General features: G+C 41.3%; 2 protein-coding genes and 2 pseudogenes across 18 annotated transcripts in view; 3 read left to right on the top strand and 1 right to left on the bottom strand.

The window, feature by feature from the left end:
- Positions 1-4,798, top strand: part of PRP4K (pre-mRNA processing factor kinase PRP4K) — a 43,739-nt gene extending 38,941 nt beyond the window's left edge. The window contains exons 15-21 of one of the 15 annotated variants that reach the window (XR_001444014.3): positions 216-489; positions 819-951; positions 1,463-1,508; positions 2,023-2,109; positions 2,367-2,439; positions 2,879-2,924; positions 4,616-4,798. Coding sequence is in view for 1 of the 15 variants with exons in the window: in XM_015135488.3 (XP_014990974.1) it covers positions 216-419 (204 nt within the window). In the remaining 14 variants the exon portion in view is untranslated. Of the gene's footprint in view, positions 1-215 lie in introns of all 15 variants that reach the window. The other 14 variants (XR_013416851.1, XR_003729175.2, XR_001444010.3 and 11 more) reach the window with 14 other exon arrangements.
- Positions 4,799-8,592: 3,794 nt separating this feature from the next.
- FAM217A (family with sequence similarity 217 member A) lies at positions 8,593-20,153 on the bottom strand. Of its 2 annotated transcripts, XM_028847866.2 has the most exons (6): positions 19,633-20,153; positions 18,242-18,335; positions 15,470-15,554; positions 14,325-14,399; positions 14,167-14,234; positions 8,593-10,132 (listed from the first exon to the last, which is right to left on the bottom strand). In XM_028847866.2, the coding sequence occupies exons 2-6, from the start codon at positions 18,286-18,288 to the stop codon at positions 8,911-8,913; spliced, it is 1,497 nt and encodes a 498-aa protein (XP_028703699.1). In that variant the 5' UTR covers positions 18,289-18,335; positions 19,633-20,153; the 3' UTR covers positions 8,593-8,910. The 2 variants fall into 2 exon arrangements, with proteins under 2 accessions (XP_028703699.1, XP_028703697.1); XM_028847864.2 differs by lacking the exon at positions 18,242-18,335 and having other exon boundaries at positions 19,633-19,767.
- LOC114677919 (small nucleolar RNA U13) lies at positions 17,277-17,367 on the top strand (annotated as a pseudogene).
- The window catches only part of TEX56P (testis expressed 56, pseudogene), a 60,929-nt pseudogene continuing 59,424 nt past the window's right edge, over positions 20,005-21,509 (top strand). The window contains 1 exon segment of the transcript NR_199081.1: positions 20,005-20,456. The product of NR_199081.1 is annotated as a testis expressed 56, pseudogene, transcript variant 2 (transcript).

Here is a 21,509-nt window from a genome sequence, read left to right as displayed (position 1 = left end):
AAAAAGGAGAGCAAAAATATGGTATTCCAATCTAAGGGACCACTGTCACATATGCAGTCTGTCATTGTCCAAAATGTTGTTATGCACTATGTATATATTTTTTAATATATGTATATTTTTAATATTTTGTATAGACTGACCCCAAAACAATCTGATTTAAGTTATATATGCTTAGTAACTTATTTAGAGATACGCATTTTAAAAATTATTTTTAGGAGAAAGTTACTGTTATGAGCACCATTAATCCAACTAAGGACCTGTTGGCTGACTTGATTGGGTGCCAGAGACTTCCTGAAGACCAACGTAAGAAAGTACACCAGCTAAAGGACTTGTTGGACCAGATTCTGATGTTGGACCCAGCTAAACGAATTAGCATCAACCAGGCCCTACAGCATGCCTTCATCCAGGAAAAAATTTAAACAAGATGAAGAAACTCCAAGGGTTTGAGTAAATACAAAGACTGAAGAAATTTCACAGCAGTTTATTAATGTATATAAACTTATAAATATTTCTCCAGCAAATTTGAGGAAGCATGATATATTTGAATTAACACCAAGGGTGATATTTCTTTTAGAAATGTTAGTTAATCTGTTTTGTGTCTTACGTGAAATTTCACTGTAGAACTGTTTTAAATTGCCAAGACTGCACAAAATTACAGTGCTAATGTATATGGTTGCAGTTCACATAAAGACAAAAGCATCTGTTATAAAATGAGTAGTAATATTGGGTGGTTGATTTGTTTTTAGCAGACTTGGCTTCATTTTGGTCTTGAGATAAAATGGCCAGCATAAATGCTGTTTATATTCACGTTTTCCTAGGTGTGTGTGTGCAGGCCACAGCAGCATGCCCTTGGTGTAGTCAGTGCCGAAAGGGGTCTGTTCCTTCTTGAGCCTGCCTGCAGGGATGGTCTCCTTTTAAAGCAGGTTGTGTGCAGCATTCAGTACACTGAAGGTAAGCTAAACCATCAACATCTCTGGTGTTTTAAGATGTTATTTTTTTGGAACAACTGACAAATGAGGGATGTTAGCTTTGTGGCAGAATTCCCTGCATGTGTGATAACTGATCTTGTTTTATTTTTTGGCATTGCAACTGTGGCATAGTTACAATTTCTGTTTGTTCATCACATTTAAAATTGGAAGAGAACGCGCTTGATGGATAGAGCGCCTTCAGTGTACTGTTTCTTATTAACTTTACTTTTTTAAAATCAACTTGCTATAGACTTTATATACATTTTGTTAAATATAGTTCCTAGTGACATAGAAACAATGCGTAGTTTTCATTTACTAATTACAGATGTTGAGGCCTAATTCTGAAAGTCCTCATATTTAAAGGCTAGATAGACAACGTAATGAAATTTTTAACTATTTGTATGTCATTTTGAAAGTGTACTGCTTTATGGTAAAAGTGTTTTTCATTTGTTCATTGTTTTCATTATTTGTGATCATGTTGTCTTTCAATACAGGCATAAACCTTCCACTCTTGAACAAAGCAGCTGCTTTTTAAAAGCGGTAATTGCTTCTTTACCTTTTATTTCTTTTGTAAATGAAGCTTTTCTTTAAGAATGTGACTTTAAAGTGTTGTCTATTGCATAAAACAGTTGACACTCACTTCTTGTAAAGTGAAGATTGTTCTACTGCATGTGAAGTGGACCATGCAGATTCTGTATGTTCTCAGTATGCATCACTAGATAATAAAGTCTTTTGTGAACAAGGCATTTGTAGCCATTTTTAAAAGTTTTTGTCTTCAGTGCTGGTAAGTCAGGTAAACCATAAATAGTTATTAAAAGCAACCTTTTGTTTTTTTCCTGAAAGTTTTTAATTGAAAGTATTATTAGTTAAAGATGTAAACCTAGCCAAAATTATCAGTTTATTAATAATTAGGATCCTAATTATTTCAAAAAATCCTACAAATATTGTCAGCTTTCAGTGTAGTGAGATTATTCCTGTAGGTTATGGGGTATAATTCAGGATTTAACTAATGTTTCTGCTATTTTCTCACTTTTCCTTTTGATGGTGCGGAAAGAGAAAAAGGAAAACGGGGCACAGGCCATTCAACGCCTTCTCCAAGGGGTCTGATTTGCTGAGACACCAGCTTCACCTTCTTAACAAGGTTATTTCTGACAGCATGTGTAGATAAACATTTAGCAACAATTTAAGACAAAATCGTGTAAATCAACTTGGTTTTGCAACACAAAGGAATTTGTATTATTAACATGGTAGAAGAGAATTTTTCAGAAATATATGTAATCTTTTCTGTTTGGGGGGTAAAATTATTGCTTGTCTCCCTGAGGAATATGGAAAATAATCAGATTTTAGGGGTATAAATAATATTTTTAAATTGTAAATGGGATTTTTTTATTCACCCAGGCACCTAATTACAACAAGCATGCACATTTTGGTGCATTCAAGAATGGAAAATCAGAATAGCAGCATTCTTCTGGTGGGTTTTGCTCCATTTAAAGACATGAAATGAACTACAGCCAGGAAGGTGATAGATGATATAATAAGCCACCTCTGAACCTACACTCCGTCTCTTCACGGTTTAGACTTACTAAAATAAATGCAAGGTGATTTTCATCTTCAGGTAGAGTGAAGCCTTTTAAATAAGGCGTCACAGGTGCAGCTATTCTACCTTAATGAAACGGGTAGTGATTTTCCCACCATTATTTATTTTGGTGATAATATGCTGCATATTCAAGTCTTTTGTAGTTATTTTCACCCAAAGTAGTTGACAATTTGATGCTTCTGGTGATGTTTATGGCTTCATTTTATATAATTTTTTAAGTAAGTTCCACTAGAAACAGTTCATCTTATACCTTCAAAACTATTACCTGTTCTTTAAAAACGAAGTTGCTTGTTACTTGTTCTTTGTGTTTTAGGTGCAGCTCAGTGGAAGATGATGACAACCAGAAGACATGAGCTAAGGTTTCTGTCCTATAAAAGATTTATTAAAAAACAATCCTTCATTTAGTTTTTGTCTAATTTTTTAGTTTTCAGCATTATGATTTGGGTTTTATTGGTGTTTGGTATTTAGAATAGTGGTGCTATTGTGGTGTTCATCTGTAAAGTGCTTGTTTTATCATACTTCCTGCCTCTCCCCCTCCCCCAGTTTCTTCTTCCCTAAAATAAAAATAGTGGTCAACTTTAGTAATGTAAAAGGCTCTTGGATGCTGAGATTCCACATTAACACATGGTTGTCAAAATTGGATCTTCAGGATCTTAGAAAAACAGCAACCACCAGAATAGCATATATCTAAAAGTAGTCTTCAGCTTTAGGCAGATGCAAAAGAATAGAAACTGGAATATTAAGAATACTGTTCAACTCCTTTAGTATCTATTCCCCAACTTACCCTTTAGGAACCTCATTATTAACCAGTGTTCCAGTCTTAAAGTAGACAAAATACTCAGAGCCATTGGTTTTATTATTTTTTTTTTTAAGGGAAATGAAGATGATACTGTGGGTTTTTTATGCCCCAATGTAGCATATCTAGACTACCTATTTGAAAGGAACCCTATAAACTGTCTTATGTTCGTATACATGATTTTCTTACACTCTGTAATTTGGCTGAGGTGCAATTTGGAACTTTGCAAGACCTACTAGATTGAATTTCTTTAGTGAATGCTCCTTAATAAATTTGCATTCATCTTTTAGAGTAGCTGTATAGTTTTCAAATGCTATCTGCCATAAAGTTTTTGCCATATTATACTTTATGGCAAACATGGTATCAAGTGATTGTCAGACTTGAGGACTCATAAAAGTCTTAGGTATGGACTACTATTCAAAGATGCTACAGTTTTTTCTAGGGTTGGGAGAATAGTTGAGATCTAGAAAGCATAGACATTTTTTACACTCTGGATAGACTTTATTCTTGAAGGTCATCAGAAATGAGGTTGGAATTTCGAGGTTTTGAGCAGGGGGAGCATCTTATATTCACCCTTAAATTGTTATTAATGCATCCCGTTTTCTTCATTCCCCAATAGCTATCTCATTTCACTGTCTCAAAATTTTGTTTTAAAATAATAGAAATGTTTTGCCATTATTAAGTACCACTTTATTCCTAACAAAAATAAGTACTCAGGACTTTTTTTCAATATGAAATATTTATGTAATGTTTTATGGTATGTGGTAGAGGAAGTGAAATGTAATGTTCTCAGTTTTGTTCCATATTTGCATTCCTTTTATGCTTTACCTGTATTTTATCATTTGTAAGCAGAACTCTAGCTATATGGATAGAAATGAAATCTCTGAGATGAAACAAAGGAATCACACATGATAAAATTTAGGCAAATTAGTTAAGAAATGGCCCTTTTGAATGTTGAAGATAGGAAAGCAGCCATATATTCAAATGTAATTTTCCTCCTTTAGTTATAATGACATCTTTTCCAATTGGGCTTCATAAATGTGTTTCTTTCTTAATAGTATCCTATTTCCAGCATATATTCAACATGAATTTTATCATTCTCCTCCTAATGGAATGTCTTCCTTATAGAAATGTTCATGACAAATTCATTTGTTTTTTACATGTCAATAATGTATGCTAAATTAAAATGTTTTCCAGTTATTCTGATAGATGTCATTATGGCATCCTTAATTTTTCTTCTCCTTCTGTATATAGGGGAAGGGACTGTTCTGAAGAACCTTTCCATTTAGTGATCAAGATATGGAAGCTGATTTCTGAAAATGCTCAGTGTATATTCTAATTATTTGTGGTACCATTTGAACTGTAACTTGCATTTTAGCAGCGCATGTTTCTAATTGACTTACTGGGAAACTGAATAAAATATGCCTCTTATTATCATATTGTCTCCTGGTTTTTTTCTTTGCTTGAGTTCAGATTTTCCTCACAAACATCAAAACATTTTCAGAGCATTAGGTGCAGTGTACACCAAAGGGTGTGTTATATTCATGTTCCTGTTACATACGTTTCTGCTTTGGTTTTCCTAGTAATGGAAACATAGATAAGTAATGAGCCAACTCCCTTTTTTATAACGATAAACAAATTGGTTCATTGCCCATATGATAGCTTGACAAATCTTGGGCTCTTATCCTCCGTCTACCTACTCTTTATTTTCTTCTTTGAAGGAACTGTTTTCGGCTTTTCAAAATAGTGAGTAAAATAAGACAGTGTAGTTTGTGAATCTTAGTGCATGCAAAGCAGGATTGGAGGAAGGCAGTCAGAATGACCTTGTAGAATGCACTCACCCACCCACCCTGTCGGAGCTAACCATCACAGAGTGGCAGGTAGAAGCTAGTCTGGTTGAATCCGGGCTAAGAAATGGTCAGATGGCACTGGCTCTGGATAGTCTTCATGTAAAGGCCCCAGTTATAATTTTCCTGGACTGCATAACCATCTAAAGTGGCTATGAGGTTATCATATCTGATATATTTTAGGGAAAATAGTGTGCAGGATGTATTGGTTGAGGACCTTTCACACATACTTTTTTTCTTTTTTTCTTTTTTTTTTTTGAGATGGAGTCTGTTGCCCAGGCTGGACTGCAGTGGCATGATTTCGGCGCACTGCAACTTCTGCCTCTTGGCTTCAAGTGATTCTCCTGCCTCAGCCTCCCAAATAGCTGGGATTACAGGTGCCTGCCCCCACGCCCCGTTAATTTTTGTATTTTTAGTAGAGACAGGGTTTCACCATGTTGGCCAGGCTGGTCTTGAACTCCTGACCTCAGGTGAGCCACCACACTCGGCCACACATACTTTAATTAGAAAGATTCAACCTCATGAAGATCCTGTGAGCTGAGAACCATCAATGACTGGAGAGCTAAACATGGGAATTTATGAGCAAACCAAGTCTAAGTTTTCCTGAACAGAATTTACATGTGTGTTATAAACTGCCAAATGTTTTCTTCTTCAAAGATAATAGTGGACGTTGACTTCCACCAAGTATGAAAAATAGCCAAATATTTTGTATTCATGTCTCCAGTTTTGTCCACTTCATACGTGGACAAGTGGGTCCAACTTCACCTGTTGGAACCAGGTATTTTTCCCCCGTCAGTCTACAGAGTAAAGGAGATGATACATCTCTAATCCCTACAAAACTTGCACTTCTGGTCCCAGTCCCATCTCCATGCCCATTCCCACTGCTAGTCTCACTGGAAGGGTTTGTATCTGTTGCACCATACCATTTCCGTGTGCTTTGGCACATGCCTTGCAAGAAACAGGACGTTGTTAGGAATTACCGTTCCTGCACCTAACTAATGCTAAGGACGTCCATTCTCACGATGGTCTGCCCTCCTGTGTCATTCTTTCTTCCCTAATTATTTTGTGAATAATTGTATATGCCAGGCACTTTGGCTGCTAGTCATTTAACCCTCACATGATTATTACATGAGATAAAGACAGTCTACCCACTTTACACATCAGAAAAATGAAGCGAGAGAGGTTAAGGAAACTGCTGAAGGTGTCAGAGGTGTTCAGTGGCAAGAGTCGGTTTGAATTTAGACAGCCTGGAGACAGAGCTAGTGCTTGTAACCACTATGTCATGCATGACAATTGGTAGTCAAGTACTACCTGCCAGGATACAGTAGCCAGCAAAACAGGCATGTCCTTTCTGAAGGTTTTACAAATACAAATTACATCATGACCCTCGGGGTGAGGGGAAGAATCCAGGTTGCTAAGGAAAGTAGAAATGAGAATGTAAACAGCGGGCTTGTCGAAAAGGTTCAGTACACAAGTTAGAAGGAATTGTAAGAATTAAAGATGGTTTGTGGGAAACGGGTCATTGAGAGTTGGAATTTAGTGAAAATGTAAGTCTACTTTGGCATATACTTTTATGAGAGGGATATTATACCACTTTGGATTAATGAGACTGATTGGGATACATACAGGTAAAATTTCATTATGCAATTGTTTGTTTTCTATTGCTGTGCTATTTGATTCTAGAAAATTCTTTGAAATTAAACTAAAAACTAAGCATGCTCTCTGTGACCCCTGCCTCTAAGAAAACTTTGAGCCTTAAGCTACTAAAGCTGGAAAAGCTACAGTTGTTCTCTTCAGCATTTATTTGAATTATCCATTAATTCACTCATCCCTAACTCAAATATTCCATCTCATTTGGAGGGATGATACCCAAAGATTTAGTGGCTGTCTTTGTATGTGGGGTTATGGGGGGAGAGGCCTTTTTTTTTTTTCCTTTTTTTTTTTTTTTTCTTAGACGGAGTCTTGTTCTGTCGCCCAGGCGGTGGCTGTGGGCGATGTCAGCTCACTGCAACCTCCACCTCCCAGGTTCAAGCAATTCTGTCTCAGCCTCCCAAGTAGCTGGGATTACAGGTACCTGCCACCACGCCTGGCTAATTTTTGTATTTTTAGTAGAGACAGGGTTTCACCATCTTGGCCAGGCTGGTCTTGAACTCCTGACCTCATGATCCACCCACCTCAGCCTCCCAAAGTGCTGGGATTACAGGTGTGAGCTGCTGTGCCCAGCTGCCTTTTACTTTTCATTTGGTACCTTTGGGTAATGGTTGAAGTTTTAATCGTGTATTTTTTAAAGTTTTAGAAAAATTAATTTTAATTCACCAACCATCCACTTAAAACCCAAACACAGTATATCCCCAAATATCTGAACCCCTGATTTATGTATGTTACATCAATCCTTTCATCACATCTTTCAAAGTATGATCCAAGAACCACCTGCATTAAAATCACCTAGAATGTTTGTTTATAGTGTGTGTCCATGGGTCCCACTTCCAAAGACTGTGTTTCAGAGGGCCTGCAATAGAAGCTAGGACTCTATTTTGTTTCCTTGATTCTTAGGGGCAGTAAGTTTGTCAGTCATGTAGTTTTCCTTTTTCACTAGTTAATGAGTTATGTGTTGGCTGAATGAATTTCAACTAACCAGCCTTAAGACTTCCAGCAGTGGCCGGGCGCGGTGGCTCAAGCCTGTAATCCCAGCACTTTGGGAGGCCGAGGCGGGCGGATCACAAGGTCAGGAGATCGAGACCACAGTGATACCCCGTCTCTACTAAAAATACAAAAAATTAGCCGGGCGCGGTGGCGGGCGCCTGTAGTCCCAGCTACTCAGGAGGCTGAGGCAGGAGAATGGCGGGAACCCGGGAGGCGGAGCTTGCAGTGAGCCGAGATCGCGCCACTGCACTCCAGCCTGGGCAACAGCGTGAGACTCCGTCTCAAAAAAAAAAAAAAAAAAAAGACTTCCAGCAGTGCAGAGCCTGGAAAAAATTCTAGTAACATGACATTTTGGCTGCTCTGTGAACAGTGATCTTACCCATTTTTTTCTTCAACATTTAAAAAATACTGGGTCTGAGTGGAAGAGGGTTATTTCATGCCTAAACCTATAGTTGGGCCCCAAAGAGAACAATCTTTCATGTATATGACAAAGAAAGGCCGGGGACATAGAAAATTTCTAAGGATTTGGGAGGAGCTAGGGGGATCTAGAGGATCTTGTACATTAATAGAACAACAACTTCTTTAGCTTTTAAGGGCTAAGTAAATGCCCAAAGGATAGGTCAAAATGATAGATCTGTGGAGATGAGGGCACAAGAAAAAAAAAAAAATGATACCAGAGTGGGAAAGACCTTTTAAAAAATCAACTCATGACTACATAACAAGAACTATAGCTGCAATAAGTCAATTATACCATTTATTGATGGAATGAGGCTGGAAAACAATCACTGAAAAAACAATAGCCTTTTGAATAGAATAGTCTACTAAGTGAACCATTTATTTGAAACACAACATGCAAATATGTCAGTATAGAAGCCTGTGGGTTTATATATAGACATCTCAGCAGTGCTCTTCACAAGTTCCACTCCATATCACATCAAGCAACCGTTTGGTGATTTTGGGGGATTGTTAACAGTACCTGTGTCTTGGAATAATTAACCATATCTTAGTTGGGCTTCTTAGAATAGATCTGTTCACACTGAGATGTGTGAAAGAAAAGAGTTATTTTTGTTCAATGGGTGAGCAGCACTTATCCTTAGCAATAAGGGAAGGTGACAAACAGTTTAGCTTCTGAATAGAGAACGGTCTATTCAACACTGTATTTTGTCGGTAAAGTTTCTTTTTGGTCCCAAAGTTTCTCTTCGGTGCCTTAATTTCTTCCTTCTGATTTTCGGGAAAAGACAGAGGTATAGGTGAAACTGGCATTAGAGACCTCGATGGCAGACATCTTGTGGAGACCATTTTAAGCAGTGATTGAGTTGTTTGGCCAGTAGTAGGCTTGGATGAAAGTTCTTGGCATGGATTTAAAATATAACTTTTGGGATTCTTATAAGTTTCAGTCAATTGTTTTGTGGTGGAAGAACTTTTTAGAGGCGGTGGTCTAGTATTCCATTTATATTTGCCAGCATTGCTCCAATTCCATTTTAAAGCATTTTGCTCAAGTTTGCAAGAACCAGAGTTGTTTTTACTTCTTTCTTGACTTTTATCTACACAAGGTATCTGAAGACTCAAAGAGTCACAAAGTTTTAGCTGTCTCGCTTTTGGTGTAGCTTTGGAGGAAGAGGGTCGTTCAGTTACTGCTGGAGTACAGAAAGTCGCTGGTAGTCTTGGCCTCTCTTTTTGAATAGTCATATGTTGTAATCGTTCTAGTTCCAGTAAACGAGTTATCAAGTGTTCAATAGAGCTTTCTGCAGGTTCCACTGTTGCTTTCCAATTGTCAGATTTGGAGAGGGCTAAATTGTGCAAGTCTAGAGTACTGAAAGCAGGAGGGAGAAAATCAGGATATGGAAATACTTCATTTGGCTCCTCGGTGAAAGGTTCCTCAACATTTTTTATTGTTTCTGGCTTCAAGTTCAGGTCCACCTTTTTAAAAGAGCTAAGTAAAGTATCATTTGCTTTCTCATTTTCTGATAAGTCACTTTCATCTGTTAAATTTTCTTCCACACTGCTGCTTCCGTGTTTCAAATTCCAATTTGCAGCAGGTAACGTTTCACCATCGTTGTTTTCTATAGTTGAACATGAACTAAATTGAATCTCATTTCTGTTGTTGAAAAAGTCTCCATCAGCATGGGGCCAGCAGAGACCTAGTGGCACCGGCAGTCCAGGGTAAGGACCAACCTGCTCATCAGCTGAAGTGCTTGTGAATGGGTGGCTCAGAGTGAAGACCCTGATAGGATTACTGGTTACATTAAAGCCAGTTTCCACTGAAGATTTTTTGAATTCCCTTTAAAAAATAATTCAATGAATGGTTTATTGACTAGAATTAAAATGCTATGAAAATGATAAGGTTAAGTACCCTTTATCAAAGGCTGGTTAATGTGTAGCTCCCAATGGCATATGTGGATCTAGCTACCTGTAACAGAAATATGTTAGTTTCCAAAAATGCTCTAATATACAACTACATAAATTTTTTAAAATATAGATTAAAATATTAACTAGGCATCCCTTTGTGCAAGCACAGGTGACTAGATTATGACACCTAAAATGGCTAACTGTGGCTGTGGATAGACAATAGGTTAAAGGTGGATAACTATATGTTTGCCGATAGTGTACATGCAATTGTTAGGTTTGAAAATGAGGATATCTAACTCAAACTGAAATTAAAATGAAATGTTTATTGATCCAGAATTAGATAAAAGGAAACTCAAAGAATGTAATTATGTTACTTTAAAAAGCCTTCTATGTTAGCCACTGTGGTTTGTAAAAATTACTGTAACAAAAAAGGAAGCGAACAATGTCTATCAAAAATTATCCCAGATATAGTCCCTAGTAATTTTCATGTAATGATGCTCTTCTATTTTAGGAGTAATTCTAGGTATTATGGTAAAATGAAAACTACAAAAAAGCCATAGAATACTGAGTTTCTAGTTAGTTTTTATTTTTTAAAGATAACTAGAAATACTGAGATTGAAAGATTTGATGCATTAGTTGACATATAGGCTTGATATCCTCTTGCTTCTTTTTAAGCCAGTTGACATTAAAGATAACAAAATAATCTGGAAAAGTTTTGAAAAATACTTTCGAGGCCAGGCGCAGTAGCTCACACCTGTAATCCCAACACTTTGGGAGGCCAAGGCAGGCAGATTGCTTGCACCTGGGATTCTGAGACCAGGCTGAGCAACACGGCAAAATTCATCTCTACAAAAAATGAGCTGGGCATGGAGGCACGCGCCTGTAGTCCCTGCTCCTCCAGAGGCTGAGCTGGGAAGACCGCTTCAGCCTCAGAGGTGGAGGCTGCAGTAAACCACGACTGCACCACTACACCCCAGCCTGGGTGACAGAATGAGGCCCTGTTGCAAAAAAAAAAGAAAAAGAAAAAGAAAAAATACTCATTTAGCTAAATACTAGGTATACTGCCTTGCCTTTGAAAAACCACAGGAAAATCACTTTAAATCTACAAGTGTTAATAGACACGTACATGTAGTATGAAGAGTGTGAAATCCGGAAGGGGAGGGCCTAGGTTTGAAGCCCTTTGCTATCAGTGAGTGAGCAAAATGGAAATGATAATACCTACCTTGAAGGTAGTCTGAGAAGCAAGAGAATTTATATGAATGTGCTGTGCAAAATGTTAAACACTAAGATATTACTTTTATTCTTTTTACTTGTTGATGGTATATTGAGGAGAAAAATCTTTCATTGATACCAAACCTCCATTTCTGCAACATTATTTTTTTTTTTTTTTTTTTTTTTTTTGAGACGGAGTCTCGCTCTGTCACCCGAGCTGGAGTACAGTGGCCGGATCTCAGCTCACTGCAAGCTCCGCCTCCCGGGTTTACGCCATTCTCCTGCCTCAGCCTCCCAAGTAGCTGGGACTACAGGCGCCCGCCACCTCGCCCGGCTAGTTTTTTGTATTTTTTAGTAGAGATGGGGTTTCACCGTGTTAGCCAGGATGGTCTCGATCTCCTGACCTCGTGATCCGCCCGTCTCGGCCTCCCAAAGTGCTGGGATTACAGGCTTGAGCCACCACGCCCGGCCATTTCTGCAACATTATTAAACCTATCCAGTATTAATAGCAAATGCCCGTCAAACACATTGTTCTGTTCAGTCCTCACGACCTCATGAGATAGGCACTTTTATTTTCCACCTTGAACAGATAAGGAAGCGGGGGTGTAGAGTGGCTAAGGTCACACATCTAGGAAGTGGGAGAGCTGGAAGTGACTCCACGTGGTGGACTCCCATGCCCCTGGTCCTAACCACTGCATTCTACTGCCTCCATTTGTTCACTCCTCTGCTACTGTGATAAAATTCAATTCACTTCGTTTGACCGCTTATCTTGAAATACGTTTTCCCAGCTGAGGTTTTTTCTCATAAAAATAGCCTTTTTTATCCCCATCAGCACCAACATTGCTTTAGGTCATCAGTCACCACAACTGCCATAGAACTTGATTTCCCCATTGAATTTTAACATAGAGTGAACTTCACCCCAGGCCTCACAGAGGTAAAACCCTCTGACTAGGACATGGCTGATAGCACGCGAACCACTCTCCTGCTAAACTACACAGAAGAGCCCTGAAACTCAGGACCGTGAGCAAAGACGCTGTGTGAAGTGCCACAAAGCGGTCCTCAGTAAGCGTTCATTTCCAAATACTAGTAACCTGGCTTTCTGAGAAGCCTTCTAGCTAGTCCTAATGCAAGGCAAAGTTTAAGAATCAAAAAATAAGAATTAAAAGTCAGGAGCCGGGCACGGTGGCTCATGCCTGTAATCCCAGCACTTTGGGAGGCCGAGGTGGGTGAATCACGAGGTCAGGAGTTCAAGACCAGCCTGGCCAAGGTGGTAAAACCCCGTCTCTACTAAAAATACAAAAATTAAACAGGCGTGGTGGTGGGCACCTGTAATCCTAGCTACTTGGGAGGCTGAGGCAGAGAATTGCTTGAACCTGGAAGGCGGAGGTTGCAGTGAGCTGAGATCGTGCCATTGCACTCCAGCCTGGGCAACAAGAGCAAAACTTTGTCTAAAAAAAAAAATAAAAAAATAAAAAAGATTTAAAACTCAGGTAAGGTTGGGTGCAGCAAACCACCATACCTATGTAACAAACCTGCAAGTTCTGCACATGTATCCCAGAACTTAAAAAAGTATACTAATAAATTAAAAAGCAGCCTGGCGTGGTGGCTCACACCTGTAATCCCAGAACTTTGGGAGGCCAAGGTGGGTGGATCACCTGAGGTCGGGAGTTCGAGACCAGCCTGACTACATGGAGAAACCCCGTCTCTACTAAAAATACAAAATTAGCTGGGCATGGTGGCCCATGCCTGAAATCCCAGTTACTCAGGAGGCTGAGGAAAGAGAATCACTTGAACCCAGGAGGCAGAGGTTGCGATGAGCCGAGATCATACCTTTGCATTCCAGCCTGGGCAACAAGAGTGAAACTCCATCTCAAAAAAAACAAAAAAAAAAAACAAAAAAAAACCTCAGGTAAGGTCTGAGAAGCGATAAACTGTAATGTCTATGAGCCTGAGCCAGGTTACTTTCATATCCTGGTTCCACCTTTCTTTCTTTTTTTTTTTTTTTTTTTTTGAGACGGAGTCTCGCTCTGTCGCCCAGGCTGGAGTGCAGTAGCCGGATCTCAGCTCACTGCAAGCTCCGCCTCCCGGGTTTACGCCATTCTCCTGCCTCAGCCTCCCAAGTAGCTGGGACTACAGGCGCCCGCCACCTCGCCCGGCTAATTTTTTTGTATTTTTAGTAGAGACGGGGTTTCATTGTGTTAGCCAGGATGGTCTCGATCTCCTGACCTCGTGATCCGCCCGTCTCGGCCTCCCAAAGTGCTGGGATTACAGGCTTGAGCCACCGCGCCCGGCCTCCACCTTTCATTAATATTGTGCGACTCTGAGCAAGTTACTTGTCACCATGCCTCAAGCGTCCTCAACTGTAAAACAGGGATGATGATAACTGCCTTCCTTACATGGTCAGCTGTGAGTTACATGAACTACTACATACAAGGAATTAACATAGTCCCTGGAATGCAATACTACTTTCCTATTACAGTTCCTGTTGCTTTCAACAGGAAGCCCATACTTTATCCATCTAAAATCTTCATTGTCAGAACATAGTAAAACTCTTGATTCCCACCTATTCTAATTGTCTGGTGGTATTTGCAGCCACTTCCTGTTTTAGGGTGGATTTCTATCATTGCCCACTATTCCCACAGAATACTATTTTCTTCTGGTGGTTCATGGTCCTTGTATTCCAAGTAGTTATCTCATGTGTATTTTAAATTTATTTCAGTAATTTAGGGTGTTACAAAATAACTATTCGCTTACCTCTTCTCTATGGTACTTCCTTCATTAAGAGCACAATTCCATAATTGAAAGATCCCTTGTTTACTATTCTGATGACAGAAAAATAATGGGAAATCGTTTAGTAGCTGCATATATTTTTAAAATGTAATATTTTAAGGGTATGATGAATCAAATCCCACCTGTGTACTTTTTTGAGTATGTGCCGACAAATTAGGTTCTGGCATCGGCTGCTCCACTGGAATTTCCAAATAGTTCTATAAGGCAGCAGAAGACTTTTAAACATAATATATCTCTGTTCCCTATTCTTGTTCTAACAATGTACAGCTCTTGTTCTAATCAAGGAATACATGGTAAAATTGAATGATACTTTGTTTATATATAAAGAAATATTTTGTTTTTACTGATTTCAGCAAAAATTAGTATAACCTATTTATTACAAATACCAACTAAACTGTTAATAAGACTTGAATATCATTAAGATTGTCTTTATTTTGCAGTTAAATGTTTTATGTTCTGATCAAAAAGGATAAACAAAAAGATTAATTTTCCACTACTTCAGAACAAGATATTGGTCATTTCAACTACTTCAAGACTTTTTGTTTTTGTTGCTGAGACAGGGTCTCCTTCTGTCACCCAGGCTGGAGTACAGGGGCACAATCTTGGCTCACTGAAACCTCCATTTCCTGGGCTCAAGCGATCCTCCTGCTGAGCTCAGCCTCTCGAGTAGCTGGGACTACACGCATGTGCCACCATGCTCGGCTAATTTTTTTTTTGGTAGAGATGGGGTTTCACCATATTGCCCAGGCTGGTCTCAAACTCCTGACCTCAAGTGATCCACTTGCCTCAGCCTCCCAAAGTGCTGGGATTACAGACGTGAGCCACTGCACCCAGCCTGCTTCAAGACATTTTAAAGGACAGGACTACTTCCTTTTTGACAATAACTAAAAAAGACGATACTCAATTTTCATTTATAGTATTGTTATACTGAAAAATACTTAATATGACAAAATATTAATGTAATAACCAATTTGAAACTCTGTAAAATATTTGACTTTGACTTGTGTGAAGAACTCTACAGAAATGAAATTTAAAGTTTAACTTTCAGGAAGGAAATTTTTTTTAAAGAACATACTTATAATTTTAAAATAGTATGTTTTATGAATACTTTAAAACCAAACATTTATCCTTACCTTGTTAATTTTGCCTGAAATGTGTATAAAAAATGACAATTAATAGTTACATAAAACTGATTATATTCAAAACAAACCCCCTTTAAATATGAGTGATTCTTTCAGTATAAGTATACACATCTACGATTTCTTACCACCTGCTGCTCTATCCCTTCCAGCTGGGAGGATTTTGTTTTCAGGAACAGGCACTTCTGAATCCAAATTCCAGTGAGATAAGTTCTAAAACAATATTTGTTTTAGGATAAACTTAACATTAAGAAAACATAAAAACCTCAATCATGTCACACGTTCTTTGGGTAAAGTATGACAAAAGGCACAAAGCTTCGTGACTCTCACCCCTCATTATAAAGAACTTCTCAGCATCTTTGAGGAGAAAGCAATTTTCTCTTAACCAAGCCCTTATCAGCTTGATAACACCTATTGTTGAGGAATTAGAAAGGCTTTTACAATAATTTGTGGTTTCATTCACATTTTGTTAAAAATAATAACACACAGGTTTTCAAAATTGATTTTTAAAATGGAATAAAATGTCCTGTTCAGTGTGTCTCTGGAACACAATTGTGCATTAATCAAACTTTCTATATCTGAGTATCAGATCTAAAAGCCTATAAAAAGCTGGGTCTGGTGGCTCATGCCTGTAATCCTAGCACTTTGGGAGGCCGGGGCAGGTCAGGATCACCTGAGGTCTGGAGTTCGAGACCAGCCTGGCCAACATGGTGAAACCCTGTCTCCAATAAAAATACAAAAATCAGCCGGGTGTGGTGGCACACACCTGTAATCCCAGCTATTTGGGAGGCTGAGGCAGGAGAATCGCTTGAACCCAGGAGGTGGAAGTTGCGGTGAGCTGCAATCACACCACTGCCCTCCAGCCTGGGCCATAGAGTGAGACTGTCTCAAAATAAATAAATAAATAAACAAATAAATAAAATTTAAAAAATGAAAGCATATAAAAATCTTTCCATCAACCACAGGAAGTCTGTAACCCTCACATTATATTCAACACTAACCAGCCCACTACTCATTCTGGCTTCCAGATGTGGAGAAACACTTACGAAATATTCAAAAGAAAGCCAAAAATCAAAAGGGAAATGTACTAACAACAGAGTATTTATGTTCCAGACAAGGTGCAGAGCACTACGGAGGAAAATGTGGCAGGTGTGTACAAGACTGTAACAATTTATTCTGGAAAACAGAAAGTGAAGAGGTGATTAGTTTATAAGAAAGTAAATTTTTAGGAATGAACCCAATTGTTTTCTGTCTCAAAAAAGCATTGTAAATGAAACTCTAAGCAAATGAAATGTTAGGTATTATTAGATACAATCTCTTCATTAAGGAGGAACAGAGAGAAATAAGCTTCAAAACAGCATGAGGATTTAATTTATCCACAAAGAGATATCTCCTGATGGGAAGGGTAGTTGAACATTGGAAGGGAGGCTGCAGATTATCTTTATCTACAGATTTATGAAAAATATAATACAACTAATACTCTGCTCTCTGGCATGATATGTACAAGGGCTAATCTCTACATGAGAATCATCACCTGGGGAGGTTTTTAAAAATAATTGTTGAGAAAAAAAAAATCCTGATTTTAAAGAATGACGGTGAGGGCCGGGCGCGGTGGCTCAAGCCCGTAATCCCAGCATTTTGGGAGGCCGAGGCGGGCAGATCACCTCAAGTCAGGAGTTCTAGACCAGCCTGGCCAACTTGGTGAAACCCCATCTCTACTAAAAATACAAAAATTAGCTGGGTGTGGTGGCGGGCGCCTGTAATCCCAGCTACTGGGGGGCTGAGGGGAGAATCGCTTGAACCCGAGAGGCAGAAGTTGCAGTGAGCTGCGATAGTGCCACTGCACTCCAGCCTGGGTGACAGAGTGAGACTCCGTCTCCAAAAAAGGAAAAAAAAAAAGAATGAGGGTGAGGCCCAGTTATTTGTATTTAAAAGATCCTTTTGTAGTTCACAGCATGATGACTGGGTTTTTACGTTCATGTGTGAGATGTGCCCCTTCAAACCTTTTTACGATATCTGGTGGATTTTTAAGCTTTTTTCAGCTATATAAATCCTGGTACTCTTGTATGAAATGAACATGTGAAAGAAACATCCTCAGTTGATGAAACTGTGTTGTTGCAATTATAAAATAAAATGAATGTAACCAGGCCAGGCATGGGTAGGTCACACCTGTAATCCCAGCACTTTGGGCAGCCAAGGCGGGTGGATCACTTGAGGTCAGGAGTTCCAGACCAGCCTGGCCAACATGTGTCTACTGAAAATATAAAAACTAGCCGGCGTGGTGGCACATGCGTGTAGTCCCAGCTACTCGGGAGGCCGAGGCAGGAGAATCGCTTGAACCTGGGAGATGGAGGCTGCAGTGAGCCGAGATCCTGCCACAGCACTGCAGCCTGGGAGACAGAGGAAGACTGCCTTGTCTCCAAAACAAACAAACAAAAACCAAAAACAACAAAAAAAATTAACATAACCAAATTGATCAACTGGTAAAGAAGGCTCATTAACTAAACATGAAGTCTGACAGTGTGCAAATTTCTTAAGAGTTGGGACTTGATTATGCTTTGTGATATCCCACCTGCCTTACCAATATTTTTCACAAAGGGCGTGTGTGTGAAAACAAAGGAAGTGAGCACTGCCTGGTGGATAACAAGGTAGCACCTTTAATGAAGCAAAATTGCAACTTGAAATGTTTGGCATTTGGAGAAGAGCTGGCTAATTTTTCCTTTGTTAAAAGAAATAGAAAATTTCCATTTGCCGTTCCAAACGTGCCAAAAGGAAAACACAGGATAAACTGCCCACGATGCAAAAGCAGCAAGGACATCACTGCAAGAAAACTCCAAGGGAGTTGTCTTAGCAACAGGAGCCGCTGCCCAAACACTCAAGTTCAACAGCGCCTGCCATACCTCCTGAGAGACGTTTGACACACGTAGGCTGTTACCACAGGTCTCATTTCTTCTCCCCATTTTGTTGTAGCTGCTGCTCTGTTTCCTTAAAATCCTATACAGATTGTGGGACAGGCACATGTATGAGTAAGGGTCAACATTTATAAAAAAGAAGAAGTGTGAGTTTGATTTCCCATCTAAAGGAGGTAAGAGAATGCTTAGAAAGCAGAAGAGAGGGGCTAGGCGAGCAGGGTGAGGGTGACAGTACCAAACCAACCAAAAACAAGGGGCAAGCCTGACTCAAAAGGAGCACAGACAACAGCAAACTAGCAGATCTCAGAACAAGATGAGGAAATTCGGATCAGAGGTGAGAAAGTAAATAACCAGCTAAGAAGATGAAATACAAATTGGAACAAACTATGGTGAATTATCCAGAACTTAGAAAACAGGGGCACAAAGTCTCCTTTTAATCATTCAAAACAATTGCTCCATTTGAAAGCAGGATTGAACCCTTACAACTAGGCCAGGCAAGCACCTCGTGCATATTTCAGAGACACCAGATCGCCCCCAGGACCAAACTATATTTTCCACACCAATGAGTCAAGGTACCTAAAACGTTTTAACCCACTGCCGTTTAAAGTAAAAGAATTAGAGAACTCTAAGGTAACAAGCAAAAAAGTCACTGCATTAAGGTATGGCTATCTGGAAAGAATAACTTTTTTTTTTTTTTTTTTTGAGACAGTCTCACTTTGTTGCCCAGGCTGGAGTGCAGTGGCGCGATCTCGGCTCACTGCAACCTCTGCCTCCCGGGTTCAAGCCACCATGTTGGCCAGGCTGGTCTTGAACTCCTGACCTCGTGATACACCCGCCTCAGCCTCCCAAAGTGCTGGGATTACAGGCGTGAACCACTGCGCCTGGCCAAGAATTACAAATTAAAGCCACCGCACTAATCGGTCTATCTGCTAATCGTTTACAATTGATTGTCCCCTACTTAAAAGTGTAGGAAGAAATGGGAGATTTAGTTTAGGTCGGTTTTCAGCCAACGCCGGTATTGGTCCACCGGGTGTGTGCATGCCAGACACTGGGTTTGAATGCAGGAGGAAGGCGTGGCTGAGCAGGTGGCGCTGCCTGGGGCCACTGGGGGTGTGTCAAGGAGGAGGGCATCCAGTTCCTGGACAAGGCCACCGCACCCGAGGGACGGCCCTGGGGACAAAGGACGCCTTGGGTACTGCGAGCTGGGGGACAGGAGCTTTAGGGGCTGGAGTGCGTGAAGGCGCGTGTCTCAGGGAGCTGCGAGGCCCCCGGGAAGAGGAATCGCCTTTTCCTCCTGAGCTGTGGCTGGACTGGGTGGGGAGCCCAGTTCCAGGGGTAGCAGGAGGGGGTGCGGGATTCCCCGGTGCCGGGTCTCTTACCCCACCTCGCCGAAGGCCCCAGTGTCCTCCCCGGCGTTCTCTCCTGGTGCGCCGCCCCGAGGCCCCAGCGCCTCCGCGTGCGTGGCTGACGGCTTGGAGGGCGCCCCCTCTGCCTCGGGCTTCCTGCAGCGGGGGACAGAGAGGGCGGCGGGCAGCCTCGAGCGCAGCCGGGTCGGCGGTGTAGGGACTGCGAAGCCCGCGGGCCGGCGCAGGGGTGGGAGTCGGGCCCAGGGCCCAGGCGGGGCCCAGAGAGACCTGCGGGCGCCGGGGCCGGGGCTGCGGCTCCGCGGGCTTCCCCACCGGCCGGGTCTCCCGGCAACTACCAGAGAGCGGGGGCGCCCCGGGAGGCCTCGCGTTCCACCAGGTCCACCGGTATTCGCGGGCCGCGGGGTCGCCGGTGGCCGCCCAGGCGCAGAGCCTCTCGGGGGTCACCCGGCTGCCGAGCCCGCGGGACGCACGCCGCCGCCAGGGGAGGACGACCAGCCTCAGGCCCTGTCCCTGCGCCCCGCACGGCCCCCTCTGGGGCTGCGCAGCCCACTCGGCCAGCCTGGCCTGGAGAGGCCGCCCCGGGCCTCGCAGGAAAGCCTGAGCCTCCCGGGCCTTCTCTGACTTTCCCCTCGGCGTCCTGGACCTTCTGGGGCCTTCCTGGGCCTCCTCGGGCTTCCTTGACCCTCCCCGGGCCTTTCCGGAGGCCTCCAGGCCCTTCCCTGGGCCTTTCCAGGCTGAACTCTCTGCAAGATGGCCAGTAGGCCTCTGGGACCCGGGGCCTGGCCCGCCCGCCTCAACTCCCACCGCCTGCTCACATCAAGCCAGGAGCACCGCCCGTACGTAGCCCTCCAGACTACGCTAAAATATAAAGGTTATATCTATGCTTCTACAATATATTAATTAACATAGAAGAGGCATCCTTGTTGACACCAAGCCCATCAGGTCAGTTTCAGGTCCGTCGTCGGCCTTTCAATAGGAAGAACAAAAGACGATTTTTTCCTTTTTTCATGTAGAGGATACATTTAAATCACAGAGCCCAATTTTGTACCCCTAAGTGCGTATCTCTTATTACAGCTCCATGAAATAAGTGGAGGGGTGGGGGAAGAATATCTGTATATCTAGTTAGATATATCTACATAGCTATCTCCCCCACCTTTTGATATAGAGAAAAATTTAAAACAAAATTAATTCTATATGTAAGTACAGCAAATGAATACTAAATATCATATGGGGGGATGAGATCACGGCCATGCCCCTTTGAGAATCTCCCCATAAAAATGCGCTTATATACCACATGTTGAACACAATTTCAAGGGTTTCTCAGGTTCTTTGATCCCTGACTCCTGACTCTTTCCTCTGCATTTCCATTTTCTCCTCAGAAAGACCTTCCCTTTAAAGAAACCCTTCCCACCTACCACCTGCCTTACTCTACTTCATGACACCCTGTTTTTAGTTTCTTCTTTGTACTCCTCAGAATGTTGCTGTTTACTTGTTTGTTTTTGTATTGCCTGTCTCTCCCCTGTAGAATATCAGACTCCATGTGGGCAGGGGCCTTGCCTGTCTAGTTCATTTCTACATCCCCAACCCTTTAAAACTGTGCTGGGCACATAGAAGCACAGTCATAGAAACACAATCGATGTAAGTGAATGGACAAGATTTGCGCAGGCCTCATTCCTTGCAGGCTCCTTGGAGGTTTCCCTTCTAGGCCCTCTCTTCCTTCGGCTGTTTTCCATACTGCTGCTCTAAAATACAGACCTGCTCAACTGCCTCCTAATGCCTGAAGAAGGAAACCCAAATTCTGCAGCCATCCTTTAGGTATCTGCTCATCATCTTCCCAGCGCCCACTTCATGTCAAGCACATCGGACATTTTACAATTTTCCTAAACCCT

This window comes from Macaca mulatta, chromosome 4 (genome assembly GCF_049350105.2).
Source record: "Macaca mulatta isolate MMU2019108-1 chromosome 4, T2T-MMU8v2.0, whole genome shotgun sequence".
NCBI classification, from domain to species: domain Eukaryota; kingdom Metazoa; phylum Chordata; class Mammalia; order Primates; family Cercopithecidae; genus Macaca; species Macaca mulatta.
Note: the sequence above shows the minus strand (reverse complement) of the source record. Positions and strands in the feature narration are given on the sequence as shown.